The sequence below is a fragment of the Lissotriton vulgaris genome, chromosome 8 (assembly GCF_964263255.1).
Source record: "Lissotriton vulgaris chromosome 8, aLisVul1.2, whole genome shotgun sequence".
Taxonomy (NCBI): Eukaryota; Metazoa; Chordata; class Amphibia; order Caudata; family Salamandridae; genus Lissotriton; species Lissotriton vulgaris.
The window spans coordinates 43,482,850-43,506,379 of record NC_141696.1 but is presented as its reverse complement, the minus strand read 5'-3'; the positions used below and the strand labels follow the sequence as shown (position 1 = coordinate 43,506,379).

The 23,530-nt window shown below is 40.8% G+C and overlaps 1 protein-coding gene across 1 annotated transcript in view; it reads left to right on the top strand.

Annotated features, from left to right (window-relative positions):
- The window catches only part of LOC147693350 (transient receptor potential cation channel subfamily M member 2-like), a 1,918,272-nt gene extending 1,899,642 nt beyond the window's left edge, over window positions 1-18,630 (top strand). Inside the window, exon 33 of the mRNA XM_086933680.1 lies at window positions 18,401-18,630. Coding sequence (XP_086789806.1) covers window positions 18,401-18,459 — 59 coding nt within the window. The 3' untranslated portion in view covers window positions 18,460-18,630. The remainder of the gene's footprint in view (window positions 1-18,400) is intronic.
- Window positions 18,631-23,530: the final 4,900 nt, after the last annotated feature.

Sequence of the window (23,530 nt, the reverse complement as noted above, 5' to 3'; positions counted from 1 at the left end):
ACCCTACCCACCTAGATCAGACGGAATACTTATCCAGTATATAATTAATTAAAGTAACCCCCTTTTTAATACTAGGTTGGCTGCCCCCATTTCACCGCCTGTCCTGAAGAAGACCCGTGTGCAAGGAATTCGATCAATCCTGCTTTCCCAGGGTCGAAACGTCGACATCCATCCCTACCCTCTAACAGTCCTACTTAACCCACCATTTCTGCATAAATTGGTCATTGGGGCATGTGTTTTTTGAAATTGTGACATTGAGTAACCGTTTATTTTGTCTACTACTGAATATTTGAAACTTATTACTACTACCTGATCAATATCGCGTTTTTATTGTCACTAATCCTTCCCCCCACTTTACCTCCACTATATCACTTTCCCCTCCCACCCCCAGGGGCACCTATACCACTACAATTGTATATGCTTTTGGAATGTACAATAATGCTCCTTTTTCCTATAATGTGATTAAAACATTATAGAGGTATTGTTTATTTGTTGACTAGCTTTATTCTAAATAATCTATGTAATTACGTGCTCTTGCTCACTGGGACCCCTTATTCTTAACGTTAGCTACCCAGGTCCCAGCGACTCCTTGGGTTAACCCTGTTCTTACTTAACGTACTTCATTAATCAAGAGCACAAAGCATCTTGTGCAGATCCAAGCACTACTGAGAAGCAACCCAGCAAAATCAGCAGCATTTTCAGACTCCAACACTTATCATTTAGTGTCAGAGGACGCTCAAGCTGCTCTCTCATGGGCACCAAAATGTAGTGCCTTTTTCCAAACGTGGATCCTTGGGTGCACTGCCTTTCCACTGGAATGAAGCAAAAGAGGTGTGAATATGGCCAAAACTCGGGCCAAGGGCTCAAGGGAATGTGCACGGACAGAGGTTTCCAGCACATAACAGGTACAGAGCCCAAACAACAAATAAAAGAATCAGCTCCTCCTTTCTTCTGCAACGCCTTTCGCAAATCAAATGCCTTGCTTTGGAGGTACCTCTGATGTCGCACTGATGATCGCTGTTCAGCTTCGCGACTTTCTTGTTGCAAGAATTGTAGAGCCAGGAAATCTATTCATCTTAGAGCGGTCCCTGATGGGGAGTGAGCTTAGTGTTGATCACAGGTCTGCAGGGAATCACTCTTCCTTTAACTCTGGAAGGTCTAGCAGGACCTAGTGATGTAGAGAATATAACACAATTGTTAGTTTCCTTTAAATCAAGCACAAAAAGCAGTTCATGTGTTTTAACAAGGGGACTGGTAAGCAGGTGGCCTGCAATCTGCAAGGGAGTGACAATGTGCCATGGGCATAAAATACAAGAGCAAAGGCAAAAGGGCAAAACAGTATCTTTAAAATCTTCAGTTATGTTCTTTTCATTATTCTCTGTCATCTATAGCTACACAGGAATTCTATCCAAATGAATTTCCTCACACAGTGGCATTGTCTAATGGGGTAAATACATGTGTTCCCTCAATGACTAAGCCTAGGTGTTCCGAAATTCCTTATCTAGAACATCTCGAATAGAAAAATAACATGATTCAGATTATCAAGGACATGAAGAAAAGTCCCTTAAAAAATGTGCATTAAGTGCACTATGCAATACAAAGGCTAATGATCAAATGTGAAGACAAAGAACACACACTAGAAAGTCCTGATATTTGCATGTTTAGAACACATCTAATCCCACCAAAAAATTAAAGCAGCAGGAACACAAGAGAACTGAAAAATTAAAAATAGACATTGGAAATTCGTCGTCTTTAAAAAGGTAAACGTAAGGTATCTCCTCTCGGGATGGAAAAATTGTCTTACTATAATATTGAGTCAGTTAACCAGCCTATCACTACCTTGACAGTCAGTCTGAAAAAAACATTTTACATAGCATCGGGGGTCCCTGATACATAACTACAGTCTAGAAGTGTGCACATAAACAATACACTCATAATAATAAATGGGCTGACTGGTGAAAGGAATATGGGAAAAGGGGAAATGGAATTAGGACACAACTAAAATCCCTAATAACTAAGCATAATGCGACATTGGTCAGGGGCGGAACAACAAAAGAAAAATCTGTAGGAAGAACAAGAGTTTGCTTGGGTGCCTCAGGCATGTGACACAGCACCAAGAGAACGGGGAATACACAAAAGGGCCAAAGTTACACACATTCTAACTCCGCCATATACAGTAATGTTAGCTAATGTTCCAATTCCTTCTTCAGGGAGAGAAAAATGAAACCTAGTTTCCTTTCAAGGGACAAAGCCATATGCTATTTGGGAAACAAAACAATATTAAATAACGCAATATAAAAATTAGGTCACCTTGAGTCACAGATCTATAATTCTATCCTTAGGTCCAATCAAGGATACAAAACAATTTAGGGCTGCCTATTCCTTTAAGGGAATGTGCAGTAAGTAACATCAGGTGATGCACTTTGAACCTGTTATATTTGTTTAGTTTTCTTCAATATCAATATAGCCAAATTTAGGCATGCACTGGTAAAAGTGCTGCCATTCTTCCTCACAGTATGCAAACCATATCTGTGAAATTTATCATTATACCAAATTCATCCAACTGTTTTGTGCAATTGTACGTATCGTCATACGGATCCCTTCACAACACAGGAGAACTTGTAATGGTACAACATAAAACAAAACATACACAAAAGAAAAAAATGCACAATGCACATGTTAAGCCATCAGATATATTCGCTGTATACTTTATGCACTGTAAACCTGCAGCCCCCCAAAAAATGCAATATTTGGGCCTGTCTAAATTGTCAGGTCTAAACTCCATACAAACTCTGTACCCCCGTTTGACAGTGAACACAACACAGCTGTAGTTCTATTGTCAAATACAATATGTCATGACAGCTGTAAATACCTCAAAAAAAAAACATGAACTTTTTTTTCTCTGTCAAAGAAATGACGCAAAAAACACATCTTTTGTCAGTAAGCCAAACTCACGTGTCTTCTCCTCTTAAGAACAATCCATAAACAATCTGTTGGCAAAAAGCAGAAAAATACACAACACCAAAAAACACATTGGAACAGACACAGAAATAATTTTACATTACTTGTGACTCTCTTGCCAGTGCACTTCGCAACATCAAACCACCTTATTCTTACCGTTCTAAAAGAAATTATTACACTCATATTCCATATGAATGTTACACCTATAATGTGCACTGAAAAAAATAATACCTAATGAGCAATTTTTTTAACTAGGCCTATAACCTTCAAAATTGTGTTAAAAGGCTTCATGTTATTTTTATCTAAGACTGGATGCAACACTTCATTGTCTGTAAAATAAACACAGCTAGCAAACATTATTTTCCTTAGCGTGGAAACACAATGTATCATTTCTGCCAAGCATTTAACACGATCTTTGGGACTTTCAGAAAAACCCCTATTTTTTTCTTTGAAATTAAGTTCTTTCATTGTATTTATTTTCTCACGAAGAAACCAGAAACCTCACCCTTAGCAGCCCGTTCAGAGAGGTCATTCTGCATTCCTTGGAAACAAAGTCCTAATTAAGAGGCTGTAAATGTCAACACACAAGGGGCCTTCTCCATAATTTATGGGGAAACACTTAAAAGAGAACATCTCAGCGAGTGCGCTGAGCCAGCCTTTGCAAATTCTCCCGGCCCCGGCCTCTGCCACAGTGGAACTGACAAAGCCAGTAGGCTCTATTTAATCCTGCAAGAATGCAATCTATTTTGAAAAAAAAATTCGCTTTTTTTAGGCGCCAATATTATCTCAATTCCCATATAATTAAACTACATTCACTGTCAATATTTCTGAAAACCTAAAGACACACATTCCAATATTTTAGAGTAAATGCTTGTTGCAATCATATGGCACACACTTCATCAGTGTTAAATAAGCAAATTTTCCATTGGCCTAGCTTGAAGGTAGAACCTCCAATCCTTATATTAAAACAAGCCTGTGTACTGGCACATTAACCCACTGAATCATAAGAAAGCAAAACCTTATATCAAAACCTAAATGCATGCATTTGCTTAAGGCTGAGACACTTTAAAGAGTACTCTGAATGAAAGCAAAATGCAGTTTAAACAGTGAATTTACTCAAAATCGACTTTTACATTTTGGGCATTAGAAAATGAATATCCTACAATCTTCTTGCATATTATGCATTACTAGAATGTCTATTACATAACCCATGAGTCAGGTATTTGAAAATAATAATTTATACGGTATAAAAATGAGCTTGCTTGCGCCTATGGCAAGCGAATTTATACACATGAATTCTTGTCATTTTAGTGATGCAACATAACGTAAATCACATTGTAATGCTAGGAGGTCATAGTATGAGTGTTAAGCTTTATAAATATTAAAAAACGATTTTTGTAGCACTAATATTTAATAATTATTTTTCCATAATTAATAATTTTTGTCTTCTAATAAAACTCAATTATTTCTGTTTGTGATTGTTCTACATATAAGAGCCCGCTGCATCTTTTGCCTATTATTTAGATGCATTAACTCACAAACCTGAGCGCATATGCCTAACCTAAAAAGCGTCAAATTCTGCGTCACTTTTTGGGCTTCTTCTATGTAAAAGGGCCGTCATGCAAAATTCCACCCGTGTTTAACTGCAAAAAGTGCTGGCTGAAGAAACATTCCTATCAAATATACTGCAGCTAAAAACGTTTGCCTGTGAACATTTAATACAGTGCATTTAAGTGAAAATGCAGTAAATTTATTCATTTTTGCAGAAACATGTAATTTCGTTTTTGTCTGGGGCCTTATTTATATCTATTAAATGTGAACCACACACATTGAGCTCATTTCAGACATAAACAGAAAGTGTTAAAACATTTAGGACACACAATACAGCGCTCTCTAACCATTTCTTGTAAATTGCGCCGTCGCAATTTACAACAAAACCCACAAACAAAATAGACATTTAAACACACATTTTAACCACACATTCAAACACACATTTAAACCCACAAATCAACACTCAGGACGAAAACAGGACAGTCCGGACTGTACGTAGCTGTAAGTCATATTTACAAGAAACACTGCTCAACAGTGTAAAAACCAAAAATACACTCAATTCACTAGCTGTAGCTGTCAGAACACCAAAAAAATCGTTTTGCATATCCATTCATAAAATTGCACAGAGCAAAGGATCCTTGTTATGTATTATGTCATATTTTAATTCCCTGGGGATACAAAATCACCAAGGAAGAAATATGTTTGTAAATCTAACCTATTTAGATAAACCGGCTAATTCAAACGTATACAAAGTTGGCCAACACAAAGCTCCAAATTTGCTAAGATCAGGCATCTTATAGCTCACTAATCTTCAGACATCTTTATTAATTGTGAGGCTACGTCGCCCAGCCACATTTAAATGCAACTGAATGAGGTAGTCTGCCTGCATGGCCTTAGCACAGACCTTTTATACAAATTATTATGCCCTAGGCAAACATTCTTTGTTTCACAGTAAATAATTCACATATTTCCAATACAAAGAGGGAGCAGAGTTATGATGACAGCCCACATTTTCGTATGTCCAGTTTATAATTAACTATCCGGCAAAGTCCAGTGTTTCCATCAGATATCGATGGACCCCTAATAAAAACGGGCACCTCCCCGTCGTAAAGCAGATCATAAAGAGAGGAGCAGAGACAGGTGTGTGTAAGATTAGACATGGTTTGTGTGCGATGAAAGGCTTGTGGTATGTTGTGCCTTGATACTAATCTCGCCCGGCCAGTGGGTTGGGGACTGCCTGAACAGGTTTGGCTTGAGGCGGTGGAGTCAGCTCGGCCAAGTCAAAGAGGAGTCAGGAAAAGTGTACGTGTCCTTTCAGCTCGAATTCAGCCTTGGTCAATTGACTATGTAAGGGCAATCACAAGATGGATGCCGCTCACAACATGGAACCCAAGGCTCCAAGGAAGCACGATTTAAGGGTGTTCCTGTCACTCAATCGTGACGCAAATGCACAGTAATAATGTCCTAATTATTACCGGTCTGCCAATACCAAATTTGTCATGGTATGATGATATTTTATGCACAAGTGCAGAGCTTCGGTACCATACAATAGCAGGGTCCAGAATTTTCAGTACCACAGACGCCCCTTTTGCCCTTATATAGGCAATAACCTAAACCCATGTCAGTCTGAATCTAGGTCTATACTTATCAGATCATCAAGGGGTTGCTGTAGTATCATCTTACTACTTAGCAACTCTCTCGGGACAGGTCTTCTTACACATGTAGTGGTACAAAGGCCATATATGGCAGGACCAAATAGGGAACACCTCCATCTGTAGTATGTGGCATAAGATCACCCACCCAACAATTAGTGATGTTCACTACTAACTGGTGTTGATGTAGAAGCTGTACAGAAGGGTTTATCAGTAAACTCTGGCCTAACCAGTTCATGTTCAGAGTAGGTTGAGAAGTTGGTGCAGACGTCAATTGTGTAGGAGAAACAAACCAGAATATAGTAACTAATAGAATACATAAAAGTATTAAAATAGATAAAGCTATACCACCCTTAGGGAACAATATTCTATAATTTCGGTTTTTCATCTCTTGCTTTTTATCGTAATTCCTCAATACAATCTCCATTTTCTAATGTCGCTCACGCAATCTTGATAGAGTACTCCAGCAGTGATTATTAGCAGGTCATAGGGACACTGCAAGTCCTGCAGACCTACTGCCACTACTCAGGTCACAAACTGAACCGTTGGTACTCCTACGTGACCCTGCAACTGGCAAATGGTAACCAATCAAGAAATCTAACAGAAAACCATAATACAATTTCAGGAAAAGCAAGAGAGAAAAGGAGAAACAAAAGTCAAATGCAAAGAGGTAATAGTAGGAAGAGACATAGGTTGGGAGGTGGGTACAGATGTCAATTGGGTAGCAACAAAATAATCCCACCCATAAAAGACAATGTCATTTTAGAATAACACTAGAAAACACGTTGTTGAGAACATATAGACCACGGGAGGAAGTAGTGGCCACTATTACGAATGAAATCATAATTTTCCACAATCCTAAGCAGAAGGCAAATCCTAGAATTATCTAATAACATTCTATATAGCTTCCTATGCATTTCAGTAATCTATTATATGTTCAAGTGAAACAGTGGCGTTCCTGATCAATGCTCTCAGATGAAAAAGGGATACTCTTCCACAGAGAGACTTTATTCTGCTTTTACTAAACAGAATAGTACTTTAAAACAAATGCCAGCAAAGCAGCAAACATTAGTTTCCAAACTCCAATTCTATACAAGCTCACAGAAAATACCCAGAGTCCGCCAAAGCCTCTCTTTGCAGGCTTCTATTGTCCATCAAATCTGCTTCCAGTGTCTTCTTCGCGTTGGGCCTCTTCAATTCAGGCTTTTTCATGAGAAGACAATACTGTTTAGTTGGAGTGCCCTCCGGGCAAAACACTCACAGCTCACTCGAAAGTCTCAATGTCTCAAAACAATGCACCAGTGTCTCTTCTTTGTGGCAGACACTACAAATGATGCGCTCTTCATTAATCAAGAGCACAAAGCATCTTGTGCAGATCCAAGCACTACTGAGAAGCAACCCAGCAAAATCAGCAGCATTTTCAGACTCCAACACTTATCATTTAGTGTCAGAGGACGCTCAAGCTGCTCTCTCATGGGCACCAAAATGTAGTGCCTTTTTCCAAACGTGGATCCTTGGGTGCACTGCCTTTCCACTGGAATGAAGCAAAAGAGGTGTGAATATGGCCAAAACTCGGGCCAAGGGCTCAAGGGAATGTGCACGGACAGAGGTTTCCAGCACATAACAGGTACAGAGCCCAAACAACAAATAAAAGAATCAGCTCCTCCTTTCTTCTGCAACGCCTTTCGCAAATCAAATGCCTTGCTTTGGAGGTACCTCTGATGTCGCACTGATGATCGCTGTTCAGCTTCGCGACTTTCTTGTTGCAAGAATTGTAGAGCCAGGAAATCTATTCATCTTAGAGCGGTCCCTGATGGGGAGTGAGCTTAGTGTTGATCACAGGTCTGCAGGGAATCACTCTTCCTTTAACTCTGGAAGGTCTAGCAGGACCTAGTGATGTAGGGAATATAACACAATTGTTAGTTTCCTTCAAATCAAGCACAAAAAGCAGTTCATGTGTTTTAACAAGGGGACTGGTAAGCAGGTGGCCTGCAATCTGCAAGGGAGTGACAATGTGCCATGGGCATAAAATACAAGAGCAAAGGCAAAAGGGCAAAACAGTATCTTTAAAATCTTCAGTTATGTTCTTTTCATTATTCTCTGTCATCTATAGCTACACAGGAATTCTATCCAAATGAATTTCCTCACACAGTGGCATTGTCTAATGGGGTAAATACATGTGTTCCCTCAATGACTAAGCCTAGGTGTTCCGAAATTCCTTATCTAGAACATCTCGAATAGAAAAATAACATGATTCAGATTATCAAGGACATGAAGAAAAGTCCCTTAAAAAATGTGCATTAAGTGCACTATGCAATACAAAGGCTAATGATCAAATGTGAAGACAAAGAACACACACTAGAAAGTCCTGATATTTGCATGTTTAGAACACATCTAATCCCACCAAAAAATTAAAGCAGCAGGAACACAAGAGAACTGAAAAATTAAAAATAGACATTGGAAATTCGTCGTCTTTAAAAAGGTAAACGTAAGGTATCTCCTCTCGGGATGGAAAAATTGTCTTACTATAATATTGAGTCAGTTAACCAGCCTATCACTACCTTGACAGTCAGTCTGAAAAAAACATTTTACATAACATCGGGGGTCCCTGATACATAACTACAGTCTAGATGTGTGCACATAAACAATACACCCATAATAATAAATGGGCTGACTGGTGAAAGGAATATGGGAAAAGGGGAAATGGAATTAGGACACAACTAAAATCCCTAATAACTAAGCATAATGCGACATTGGTCAGGGGCGGAACAACAAAAGAAAAATCTGTAGGAAGAACAAGAGTTTGCTTGGGTGCCTCAGGCATGTGACACAGCACCAAGAGAACGGGGAATACACAAAAGGGCCAAAGTTACACACATTCTAACTCCGCCATATACAGTAATGTTAGCTAATGTTCCAATTCCTTCTTCAGGGAGAGAAAAATGAAACCTAGTTTCCTTTCAAGGGACAAAGCCATATGCTATTTGGGAAACAAAACATTATTAAATAACGCAATATAAAAATTAGGTCACCTTGAGTCACAGATCTATAATTCTATCCTTAGGTCCAATCAAGGATACATAACAATTTAGGGCTGCCTATTCCTTTAAGGGAATGTGCAGTAAGTAACATCAGGTGATACACTTTGAACCTGTTATATTTGTTTAGTTTTCTTCAATATCAATATAGCCAAATTTAGGCATGCACTGGTAAAAGTGCTGCCATTCTTCCTCACAGTATGCAAACCATATCTGTGAAATTTATCATTATACCAAATTCATCCAACTGTTTTGTGCAATTGTACGTATCGTCATACGGATCCCTTCACAACACAGGAGAAGTTGTAATGGTACAACATAAAACAAAACATACACAAAAGAAAAAAATGCACAATGCACATGTTAAGCCATCAGATATATTCGCTGTATACTTTATGCACTGTAAACCTGCAGCCCCCAAAAAAATGCAATTTTTGGGCCTGTCTAAATTGTCAGGTCTAAACTCCATACAAACTCTGTACCCCCGTTTGACAGTGAACACAACGCAGTTGTAGTTCTATTGTCAAATACAATATGTCATGACAGCTGTAAATACCTCAAAAAAAAAAACATGAACTTTTTTTTCTCTGTCAAAGAAATGACGCAAAAAACACATCTTTTGTCAGTAAGCCAAACTCACGTGTCTTCTCCTCTTAAGAACAATCCATAAACAATCTGTTGGCAAAAAGCAGAAAAATACACAACACCAAAAAACACATTGGAACAGACACAGAAATAATTTTACATTACTTGTAACTCTCTTGCCAGTGCACTTCGCAACATCAAACCACCTTATTCTTACCGTTCTAAAAGAAATTATTACACTCATATTCCATATGAATGTTGCACCTATAATGTGCACTGAAAAAAATAATACCTAATGAGCAATTTTTTTAACTAGGCCTATAACCTTCAAAATTGTGTTAAAAGGCTTCATGTTATTTTTATCTAAGACTGGATGCAACACTTCATTGTCTGTAAAATAAACACAGCTAGCAAACATTATTTTCCTTAGCGTGGAAACACAATGTATCATTTCTGCCAAGCATTTAACACGATCTTTGGGACTTTCAGAAAAACCCCTATTTTTTTCTTTGAAATTAAGTTCTTTCATTGTATTTATTTTCTCACGAAGAAACCAGAAACCTCACCCTTAGCAGCCCGTTCAGAGAGGTCATTCTGCATTCCTTGGAAACAAAGTCCTAATTAAGAGGCTGTAAATGTCAACACACGAGAGGCCTTCTCCATAATTTATGGGGAAACACTTAAAAGAGAACATCTCAGCGAGTGCGCTGAGCCAGCCTTTGCAAATTCTCCCGGCCCCGGCCTCTGCCACAGTGGAACTGACAAAGCCAGTAGGCTCTATTTAATCCTGCAAGAATGCAATCTATTTTGAAAAAAAAATTCGCTTTTTTTAGGCGCCAATATTATCTCAATTCCCATATCATTAAACTACATTCACTGTCAATATTTCTGAAAACCTAAAGTCACACATACCAATATTTTAGAGTAAATGCTTGTTGTAATCCTATGGCACACACTTCATCAGTGTTAAATAAGCAAATTTTCCATTGGCCTAGCTTGAAGGTAGAACCTCCAATCCTTATATTAAAACAAGCCTGTGTACTGGCACATTAACCCACTGAATCATAAGAAAGCAAAACCTTATATCAAAACCTAAATGCATGCATTTGCTTAAGGCTGAGACACTTTAAAGAGTACTCTGAATGAAAGCAAAATGCAGTTTAAACAGTGAATTTACTCAAAATCGACTTTTACATTTTGGGCATTAGAAAATGAATATCCTACAATCTTCTTGCATATTATGCATTACTAGAATGTCTATTACATAACCCATGAGTCAGGTATTTGAAAATAATAATTTATACGGTATAAAAATGAGCTTGCTTGCGCCTATGGCAAGCAAATTTATACACATGAATTCTTGTCATTTTAGTGATGCAACATAACGTAAATCACATTGTAATGCTAGGAGGTCATAGTATGAGTGTTAAGCTTTATAAATATTAAAAAACGATTTTTGTAGCACTAATATTTAATAATTATTTTTCCATAATTAATAATTTTTGTCTTCTAATAAAACTCAATTATTTCTGTTTGTGATTGTTCTACATATAAGAGCCCGCTGCATCTTTTGCCTATTATTTAGATGCATTAACTCACAAACCTGAGCGCATATGCCTAACCTAAAAAGCGTCAAATTCTGCGTCACTTTTTGGGCTTCTTCTATGTAAAAGGGCCGTCATGCAAAATTCCACCCGTGTTTAACTGCAAAAAGTGCTGGCTGAAGAAACATTCCTATCAAATATACTGCAGCTAAAAACGTTTTGCCTGTGAACATTTAATACAGTGCATTTAAGTGAAAATGCTGTAAATTTATTTATTTTTGCAGAAACATGTAATTTTGTTTTTGTCTGGGGCCTTATTTATATCTATTAAATGTGAACCACACACATTGAGCTCATTTCAGACATAAACAGAAAGTGTTAAAACATTTAGGACACACAATACAGCGCTCTCTAACCATTTCTTGTAAATTGCGCCGTCGCAATTTACAACAAAACCCACAAACAAAATAGACATTTAAACACACATTTTAACCACGCATTCAAACACACATTTAAACCCACAAATCAACACTCAGGACGAAAACAGGACAGTCCGGACTGTACGTAGCTGTAAGTCATATTTACAAGAAACACTGCTCAACAGTGTAAAAACCAAAAATACACTCAATTCACTAGCTGTAGCTGGCAGAACACCAAAAAAATCGTTTGCATATCCATTCATAAAATTGCACAGAGCAAAGGATCCTTGTTATGTATTATGTCATATTTTAATTCCCTGGGGATACAAAATCACCAAGGAAGAAATATGTTTGTAAATCTAACCTATTTAGATAAACCGGCTAATTCAAACGTATACAAAGTTGGCCAACACAAAGCTCCAAATTTGCTAAGATCAGGCATCTTATAGCTCACTAATCTTCAGACATCTTTATTAATTGTGAGGCTACGTCGCCCAGCCACATTTAAATGCAACTGAATGAGGTAGTCTGCCTGCATGGCCTTAGCACAGACCTTTTATACAAATTATTATGCCCTAGGCAAACATTCTTTGTTTCACAGTAAATAATTCACATATTTCCAATACAAAGAGGGAGCAGAGTTATGATGACAGCCCACATTTTCGTATGTCCAGTTTATAATTAACTATCCGGCAAGGTCCAGTGTTTCCATCAGATATCGACGGACCCCTAATAAAAACGGGCACCTCCCCGTCGTAAAGCAGATCATAAAGAGAGGAGCAGAGACAGGTGTGTGTAAGATTAGACATGGTTTGTGTGCGATGAAAGGCTTGTGGTATGTTGTGCCTTGATACTAATCTCGCCCGGCCAGTGGGTTGGGGACTGCCTGAACAGGTTTGGCTTGAGGCGGTGGAGTCAGCTCGGCCAAGTCAAAGAGGAGTCAGGAAAAGTGTACGTGTCCTTTCAGCTCGAATTCAGCCTTGGTCAATTGACTATGTAAGGGCAATCACAAGATGGATGCCGCTCACAACATGGAACCCAAGGCTCCAAGACAGGGAGCACGATTTAAGGGTGTTCCTGTCACTCAATCGTGACGCAAATGCACAGTAATAATGTCCTAATTATTACCGGTCTGCCAATACCAAATTTGTCATGGTATGATGATATTTTATGCACAAGTGCAGAGCTTCGGTACCATACAATAGCAGGGTCCAGAATTTTCAGTACCACAATTCAACAAGGGGTACCCCAGTAAAACTTAAAGTCACAGGAACGTGTGACAGTACCAATCTCATATACATGCTCAAATGTCCTTGGGACTAGTTTACGTTGGCAAAACTCAAAGAAAAATTAAGTCACGAGTCATTGAACATAAGAGTAACATCAGACTCAAAAACACGAAATCAACAGTCGCTGTACATTTCAATCAGTTCAATCATAATCCCAGCCAACTACGATTTTCTAGAAAAAGTGCCACTTTTGCCTAAAAGAGACAATTCCCAGTATCTACTAAGAAGAAAAACTTTCTGGATAAATCACCTTGCTACATTACAAACATGAGGCATGAATGAACGTTTGGAACTCAGTTGTTTTTTATAGTTGTTTTTTAAAGATGCAATTATTGATTTAGATAGTTCAGAACGTGTCTTATGAATAATGTCATTCTAGAGCATCCTTTCAAAATTGTGATTTGGATGTTTCACTAATTTTGATTCTTTTAGACATGACTCCACTGAATCACCTGGTTGAATACTTAATGATTTCACCTCGTGCATTACAAGTGTCTCAAATGCAGTGTTGTAGACACGTTTATTATTTACAATAGGTCATCACCCACAAGAGATGTTTCATTATTTACAAGAGATATTGTATTGTTAAGGGCAGTTCTAGATACCTTCATTGTACAAATTATTTCACCTGCTCGTACTCCACATGAGTCTTTTTTCCAACCTATCATCGCAACCCGGATCACACACAGTACAGCCCGTTTTCTCTTTCCATTCGCTGTCACGATCACATGACCGAAACTCTTCTGATATGTGTAAACGCGCGAAAGCTTCACTTCACTGCATGAACCAGAACACGACTGTACGTGTTTCATCACCATATTCACGGTAAGGACATTACGCATCTTATTTTAAGATTTTTTTACCGATCGCGCCACCCAATGTCTGACAACAATTTCAACTTCGTTTTTAGGTCAACATGATAACTTGTTAAACTGGCACTTCGCTTCAGTGAGCCCTTCAATTTCATGACAAAAGAGAGTGTCCACAAAGGTTAGTCCTTACAGCACGCTCTTATGCATGCAACAAATAGATTTTTATCGCACGTATCATAACTACACCTTTTTTTAAACTCGGACACAACTAACACACCGAGTGAGTAAAAGTTCCGGCATAGCTCGTACCTCAAACCTCAGATTGAACTCGCTCACAATACCCAGCGCACCGGGTATTTTCACCATTACCGCGGGCACTATCTTCAGCGTACACCGGCACTGAATCCTATAGAAATACATGCCACGCATGCTAAATGCGGCTAAGACTCCTCCGTCTTTTAAATCGTGTATCGCTCAATCTGCTTATGCTTATTCACCCATTTTTACATCACCACCCAGCAAGTCGTGAATTCACCATTTTGGTAATTGTGTCTCGGGTGCACATTCATCAGGGTTTTCCACTTTTCACTGTTCGTTACGTTAACATTCAAGATGTTTATCCTGTGGTATTAGTACAACCTGCGTTATTGTTATATTTTTGGAATTTAAGTCCCCTAACGAAGGGCATCAGCCCAAAATGCATTGGGTGGAATAACTTAAATATATGAATACTATGAATGTAATAGTATGAAAAGAACGTAGAAATAAAAAATTAACAACCAACCAAAACCTCTTGCAAGACTGTTATTCACACTATTGAAAATTTGACAAGGTGTGCTGATTTGGGGACGTTACTCCCATAGGAGTAAACGCGACTACTTCACTGTTTTGTACCCTCATGCCCAGGAGGGTTTACCAAACCAGGCACCCATCACCAGGATTACACTGATCACTCAGGAGTGCGACTGTCCACATCCCTTTTGGATCTTACTATTTAGTCCTTACCTGTGTCCCATCGTTCACCCCTGTTCTAATAGAATTTAGAAAATCATTAATATGCATTGGGCCATTATAGAAACTGTCTCTTTGACTTTACCTGCCTCACGTTTTGATTTCAAGTGGATCAATAACATTATACCTGACCTAGGCAGTCAAGAAACCAACACAACAATACTTATGGGGTTCACCCAGAGTGAGTGGACACTACTCATGAGGATCATGCAGGGTTTGTACTTTAACCAAACTCAACCCAGATATGGGCACAGAGGTCTCAAACTAACTGTAACTCGAGGAACTGCTTTTACATGATTACCTGTCCTTTTAAAAAATGCATTATAGGCATGACCAACCAGGCAGTAAACACGAGAATCATGGAGCAACACAGGGGCATCAGCTGCAAAAAGAATACTACCCAAATAAGCTCACACTATCTTGAGAAACTAAACACTCCCTTGATGATCAACACTCAATAGTGTTAGAAGCATACTGACAGACGACTGAGATTTGTCTGTTTCTTAGGGAGAAAAATTTGATTTTCTGTTTGGCCACACAAATAACAGATCTTAATGATTTAATTCCTTGGGGAGAGATGGCCATGTGACACCTCTACAGCATAACTGGCTACAGAGTCCTTTAATACTACATGCACATAGGTTTGTGGATACACATAACATATATACCTTTGATCTGTTTAAACCTCAGGTCCCATGCACAGGGTTCACAATACACCCTAACTCTGACTCCACCTACCTGATTAACCTTTTGCGCAGACCTAGTTGTGTCCCTCCTAACTTGTATCCTCAGGCAATTGCAGGACATTTCAATTTAAAGTGCATCCCTTTCTTCCTCCTTAGTGAGACTCTGATGAATGTATTTGCCTTAGTTCTTGTCGGTCCCTTACTTGCGGGCCGAAGACCTACTCAAAGCAATGTGTGTCCATTAAAACATCCTCTCCTTCCCTTATGTCAGGACAGACGATCCCCGAAGAGATTGCTGCCCTACGCTGTTCATATGTGACATTTCTTTTGGATGGGTGAGGATTTGGCCCCAGCTTGTGCCTTTTATGGCCCTTCCGATTAATGTTACATACCCTTGAACATGGCGAGCCCCATCCCAGATGGTGTCCGTTTTTACCTGGGCGTCTACAGCACACTTCCCCGGTCCAGCCCTCCGTTACCTGCTTTCACTTCTCTGCTGCCCTCACTGGCTTTTTAAATAAGGCCCGCTCTACCATCGAGTTACCCACGTGGTAGAAGAGCCTGGGGTATGTTGCTTGACAGCCACATGTTCGACAATAAATGAGTACTTTCTCTGAACCTACCGTCTGGAATGTCCCTTGCAATTTCCCTTCAGCCTCAGACCTGGATACCAATGGCTTTGCTTGGTGATGTCCATGGTCCTTTTTGTTCATTGTTCCCTTTAGGTGGCCTGATGTTAATAGGCAGCCCACTGCTACATGCTGTTGGGATGTGGTAATTCCTCCCTTATGGTAAGCCCTCAGGAAAGTAATCTTTTTACCTTAAGTCCCTATACTGCGCATGGGTGCTGCCGGCGCCTTTATATTTGGGAAGCACTTGGTCTACTGTGTAGATGTTTGTCTGTTTGTTCACTTATTTATTCTCTCGACCTGCATTTGCTTGTATGGTCAATTCATATGTACACCTCTGAAGCAGAAGTGAACTTGAATTGCACAGCATGCTTATTAACATATATTTTTCGGATATCTCTGCTCTACTATTTTATTTACTCTTTTCTAGGTCGGTCTTTTTACTCAGTGGGTATACCTTACACCTTTTTGATTATGGTTGCATATGGTTTGTAAGATTTTGCACTTCACTAACCCACTGCCTGAGAAGCCCAGTTTATTGGTCCTGACAAATTGCTGTGATCTTTTCTAAGATTCAGTTTGCAAGAAACATTGTGACCTCCACATATTTCTTTAGAGCTAGTGTAGACCATCTTATCTACTTTTAGCCGCACTCTATTTTAATTTATAACACAGGAGCCCATATATTAAATGTGGCTCTGGGTTTCCTTTAGTGATTTTTAAATCACTTTATACCAGACTACTCACTTTATCACACACACACTGCAACTCACTCTTCACATCAGCAACATCAATTAAAAGAACTCCTGCGAAGAACCCCTCGGCAGGTCCCGTTGGGCATTGCAGTGCTGGAACTGCATACCCTTTGTTTTGACGCTACAATTTTATACTCATCAGATTTGTGGTTTATCACAAATCTACTTCTACTGCTAACTAAAGAGCACAGAGTAGCACAAATGTTAGCCAATGTTGGCCTAAAGAAGCTGGATCTGTTGTACATTGAGAGAACATTCTTTAAACTAGATCAGTTTATGTCAAAGGGGACAGATCGTTTTTGGACAATTTCATTTATTTACATGTGTGACATTCTGCACAAAAGTTGCTCCTGGGGTTCACTTAAGAACCCACAGAATTTGTCACATTATGGAAAGGCTGTTGGAAACAGACTTTGGGTGCCTTCTAGCAGGGCCGGAGTCCCCCTTGGCCTCCACTATAATGCCTGATGGGCACCTGTGGTGGCCACACAAACATCCAAACCAACTTTGCCATGTGCCAAATGGTGCCTGGCACACGCTGCGTGAATGTTTAAAAACATACCCTTTCCTATTGTGGCTTGTGCTGCGACCCTTTTCTGCCCGGCAGCACAAGCAGCACTAATAAAGGGCATATTTCCGACTGTCACATTGTAATTCGGTGGGTGGGACCTCTGACTCCTTGTCAGGCAGTACCATTCGGATTACGAGATCGGTTGGACGAATGGCAATGAGGGCCTTATAGACTCAGTGGCTCTTTGCATGCCCTTTGCCTCCCTTGAGCCATCTAGTTCCTGGGTGATAAATGAAGAGCAACATCAAATTAGTGGGCAGTATGGACTTTGTTGATGCCTGTTATGGAGGGTTTTTCCTTCCCAGCCTTGTGAAGTCAACTGTGGACACTGGTCATCATCAGAGTGGTTTTGGAAGGGGTGGTCATGCATCCTCCTCTTGCATCTTTGAACTAGGTTTGGTGGAACTGAGATTTAGGGACTTTCATCCATGTCTTTTGTCCATGTCAGAGGGTCTCTATCTCACTGCACATGCAATGTGCAGGAAACAACAGGCAAGATGAAAGGCCTTCTGCAGCCCACACAGACGGTCTGGAGCTTCTACCCTCCTAGATGTAGCTCAGGCCCTCCTTTAATCCTAGAAGCAACTGAAGATTTTCATATCAAGCAGTACTTTAAGGCTAGGTCAACCTTCCTAGCTGTAGGGACACCTTTGTAGATAACCTCAGGAGAGGTCCCCTTTCTCTTCTCTATGTTATTTGGAAGTGCCATTTGTCTCTTTTCCTCCTCTGTCTTCCTACATATATATTTCTTCATACAAATCAAATCTGCAAACCTCTCTACCGCTTTGTTGCTTTGTAGTTAGGTTTCTGCTCTGGATTCTCACTCTCCCCTTGCTACAGTTGCTGTTTTGCTTTTGTGTGTTTGAAAAAATATTATCTTTTGTCTCCCCGCTGCAGAAAGCATTTTCTTGGGTACCATTCATCCAATTCGTCTCCGACTACCAGAAAATGAGTAACATTAAAGATGAAAACCCCTACAAGATGAACCTGTGGGTAGAAAAGTTCTCCAATCAGGTTAAGAAGAATTTAGCACCATCTCTAAAGAGCTGTCTTCACTGCCGGAGTGGGAGGAAAACAGAATGAAGAAGTTTGCTGGAAATCAATAACCATGGAAACACACAATCCCATTCCAAAGTGACTTCAAGATATCAACGTGGTTTAACAGCAACTTCTTATTGCCTAGATCATTATCAATGTTATTCCATATATTCCTACTGTGTGCATGTGCGGTGTGTCCACCTCATTCCAGTCTACAGTCATCTACAAAATCATTGATCCCAGGTGTGTTTTTCCAGTTAGTTTAATGAACGTAAAACATGTCTATAATGCCCAGAATGATATAAGAGATCACACACAAAACGTGCAGCCCTGGAAACAGTGTCTAATGTGACCTGGAGGGAGGTGGCCACACCAGGCATGTTATGTCAACAATTGATTATTTGAATGCCCCCTATTTAGACATCAACAAAAGCACCCAAGCCAAACTGCAGGTAGTGCAGAATCCACTGGCCAGGGTTACACCGACATCCCAAAATGGCAGTCGGTGGCTAAGGGACCACGTGACCATCCAAGGGCTCACAGCTATCTAAACATTGCATAAGGCATTTTACAAGATCTGCCTAGCACCATTAAGTCGATGTTTCACAGTTACACCACTGGGAGAAATCTTCACTCAGCCCACCTTAACTTGTCAACCGTACTAAGAGTTCAGAAGAAGAAATGTGGAGGTTGAGCCTTCTCGGTCACGGCAGCAAGACTGTGGAGCTCACTGCCAAGTCATCGGACCGGTATCAACTTACACTCTACCTTCAGAAAAGCCTTAAAGACCTGGCTTTTCACAGAATAGGGGTTCCCGGCACTACTGTTTGTTTTAATCCACTCTGGCTGAATCAGACCAATGAGACTTTAGAGCCTTGACGCCTTCAGGCATTTGCTGCGCTTTATAAATCAAGTAGAGTCTCCACACATACACCACGTCTCACACCACTCATAGGCGATCCCCATACCTACAACAAACACTGCAATCTCAAACCACCAGCTATAGAACCCACAAAAGCACCTCTCACACCTTACACTCAGACACACTGACCTGTCTCAACACGTGATGCTTAGACTCTGCCCACATTTTCTGCACCTTCTAAAACTAAAGTGATAATAACCTTAGTATGAGCTAATAGAACTTAGTGCAGGCCAGGAAAAGAACAAAGACACCATACTTGAACCCTGCAACCGCTAGGGAGGTACTTTACAGAATTCTCCCCACTTCATCCTAAAACAAAATCATGCACATGGTGACATTTGAAACAACTTGCAAATCACACAAACTCAAGATGCAAACATTATGTATTTTCAAGGAGAGAACCGTCTCCTCATCACAGTCTAGAACATTTTCTAAAACACAAATATATGTAAAGTGTGCAAGAATGGTCCTCTAAAGCATTTCTAAAGAGCTACGAAGAGAGTCCTCAGGAGTATGTAACTATGTTTGTATTTACAGCCCTCAGATCAACGCAGAGGCTAGGTATAATCCCCTGAATATCCGTCTTCTGTATTATTGTTATAGAGATTCCAGTAATTTCAAAGGGAGGTAAATGACAGAGACTTATAAGGTTTTGTGAAATAGCATGCAGGAATTAATCTTACTGTGCTAAATGCCACAGGTTTCTTTTACTGGTATAACACCTGAATCTTTGCCTGCTTCCAGCAGGTGAAATTACCAGGTGTGATACCACTCAGCGGCAGTGTGTCTGCTGAATATATCATTCTAATGGAGTTTATAATGGACTTTACCGGCCCAAATGGAATTGGTGGGCCATGTGAAAAAGAGCCATAGCCTCAAACTAACATCTGTTCTTTTAACCCTTGTAGACACTCTGGGGGTCATGGGTTCAGGCAGCAAGGCAGGCCTTATGCAGCAGGGTAATCCCCAAACAGCAGGGTATTGTGCAGGCAGCAAGGTGGTCCTGAAGCAGCTGGGCAGTCCTTCTTCTGTAGAGTCCACAGGTCCAGAGTGTTCAGGGTTCAATATTTATACCTCGTACCAGTTCAGAAGTGGGATAAACTTCTAGGTTTCGGCCCTCTTCTGCTTCTGGAATTTCCTTCCTCCCTGTCCTGGTCGCAGTTTCTTTGTGAGTGGGCTGAGGCAGCTCCTTTGATGTGTAAGTATAGTCAGTAAAAGCTCCACCTTCACAAATCCTGTCAGGATGGCCCATCCTGCCAACACCCAGCCCCCCTTTGTGATACTGTCTATGAGGAAAACATAAAGGCCATTTGCTAACTACTCCTAGGGCCACGGGTACAAAACTTTAGAATTGTGATTTCCTAATTGTGATTCTTAGTCTATTGCAATTAGGAAATCACAGTTTGTAATGAAAGAAAGATTAACAATTTCCAATTGCAATTTCAAATGAGTCGCAAATCGACCTACCTCATGAATTTTAATGACGTAGGTCACAATGCAGTTTGTGACCCATTGGTAATTGCAGCATCACAGTGATGGTGGCCTGCTGTGGTCATTGTAGGTCCCCTATGGTCCATCCTCTTTCTTGAACCTTATACTCTTAGTATTCAATATGAATTGATCATTTAATGTGTCAAATTGCCAAAGTGACCCGTCATTAGAAATTCTTTCAATGATGTTACAAATTCATCAAGAGATTCTCCTTTTAGTAACACTGAGGAAGGTTAATTAAGTCACTAATATGAAAATGAACAAACTTACCTTATTTATGCCTGCCAGGTAGTCAGAAAGGGATTCCTGGCATGGGTAAGTTCATTTACTACGCACATTTCCATGGATGTCTGAAGGTCTCCACAGTATTTAAGTCCATTCACAGGTGGAAAGTGGGCATTTTCTTGCACCAAATAGAACATGCCAAATAGAATGATTATCTTTGGAAATAGTGCTCCCTAAAGGCACAATAATTAGTCACAATACATGATATGCTTCATTTCATTCTGCTGAATTATATAGCTGTGCATGTCGCAGTTGACAAGCACTTATATAAATATGTTCTATTTCAACAAATAGCATACAGCGCAGAAGTTTTTGTCTTTGAAAGAGCTGCCATATTGACTAAGAAATGTTAAAAGATGTGTTCATATCACAGTTAACATGCAACAGAGTTGTAAATGTGATTTATTAGATGATATTTGCTGTTTGAAATTTAGGAGGCACAGAAGAAAAATAATGCATGACAAATCATTTCATAATAGAGCTTGCAAATTACATAATGACAATGAGGCTAGGCTTGTAAAGCATGCAATTCCATGATTATGCATGCTTGAATGTCCCAGTATGGAGTCCCCCCTGCTCAGAAATGTTCTCCCCATCTCTAGTCCCCCACTTCCCTGAGCTCTGCTTAGACCTTCTTCTCCCCATCCCTAGGCTCCTGCTTTCCGGAGCCCTGCTTAGACCTTCTCCGCCCATCCCTAGTCTCCTGCTTCCCTGAGCCCTGCTTAGACCTTCTTCTCCCCATCCCTAGTCTCCTGCTTCCCTGAGCCCGGCTTAGACCTTCTCTGCCCATCCCTAGGCTCCTGTTTCCCTGAGCCCTGCTTAGACCTTCTTCTCCTCATCCCTAGTCTCCTGCTTCACTGAGCCCTGCTTAGACCTTCTTCTCCCCATCCCTAGTCTCCTGCTTCCCTGAGCCCTGCTTAGACCTTCTCTGCCCATCCCTAGGCTCCTGTTTTCCTGAGCCCTGCTTAGACCTTCTTCTCCCCACCCCTAGTCTCCTGCTTCACTGAGCCCTGCTTAGACCTTCTTCTCCCCATCCCTAGTCTCCTGCTTCCCTGTGCCCTGCTTAGACCTTCTTCTCCCCATCCCTAGTCTCCTGCTTCCCAGAGCCCTGCTTAGACATTTTTCTCCCCATCTCTAGTCCCCCTCTACCCTGAGCCCTGCTTAGACCTACTTCTCCCCATCCCTTGGCTGCTGCTTCACCTGATCCCTGTTTAGACCTTCTTCTCCCCATCCCAAGTCTCCTGCTTCCCTTAACCCTGCTTAGACCTTCTTCTACCCATCCCTAGGCTCCTGCTTCCCCAAGGCCTGCTTAGACCTTCTTCTCCCCATCCCTATTCTCCTGCTTCCCCAAGCCCTGCTTAGACCTTCTTCTCCTCATCCCCAGTCTCCTGCTTCCCTGAGTCCTGCTTAGACCTTCTTCTCCCCATCCCAAGTCTCCTGCTTCCCTTAACCCTGCTTAGACCTTCTTCTCCCCATCCCTAGGCTCCTGCTTCCCCGAGGCCTGCTTGGACCTTCTTCTCCCCATCCCTAGTCTCCTGCTTCCCCAAGCCCTGCTTAGACCTTCTTCTCCCCATCCCTAGTCTCCTGCTACCCCAAGCCCTGCTTAGACCTTCTTCTCCTCATCCCTAGTCTCCTGCTTCCCTGAGCTCTGCTTGGACCTTCTTCTCCCCCTCCCTAGTCTCCTGCTTCCCTGGGTCCTGCTTAGACCTTCTTCTCCCCATCCCTAGTCTCCTGCTTCCCCGAGTCCTGCTTAGACCTTCTTCTCCCCCTCCCTAGTCTCCTGCTTCCCTGAGTCCTGCTTAGACCTTCTTCTCCCCACCCCTAGTCTCCTGCTTTCCTGAGTCCTGCTTAGACCTTCTTCTCCCCATCCCTAGTCTCCTGTTTCCCTGTGCCCTGATTAAACCTGTTTCTCCAACCCCCAGTATCCTGCTTCCCCGAGTCCTGCTTACACCTTCTTCTCCCCATCCCTTGCCTCCTGCTCTTTCTTCATACACATCCCTACACCCTTTTCTCCCTCTCCCTACCCTTCTGTTCCTCCCATGTGTACAGACTGACACCATTTTCTTTGTCCTGCCCTGATGGCCTGCGCATCAAAATTTGTTCTTGTCAATATTTTTCTGCTTGTTCCTATGCACATCCTTTAATCCTGTTCTCCCATCCCTAGCCTCCTGGACTCTTCTTTGCTTAGAACCTCACTATTTTCTCCCCACCTCTTCCCTCCTGCTCTTCAGGCACCCATTTCTCCCCATCTCTGTTGCTTTTACCCATGCACAGTATTACCCCATTTTCTG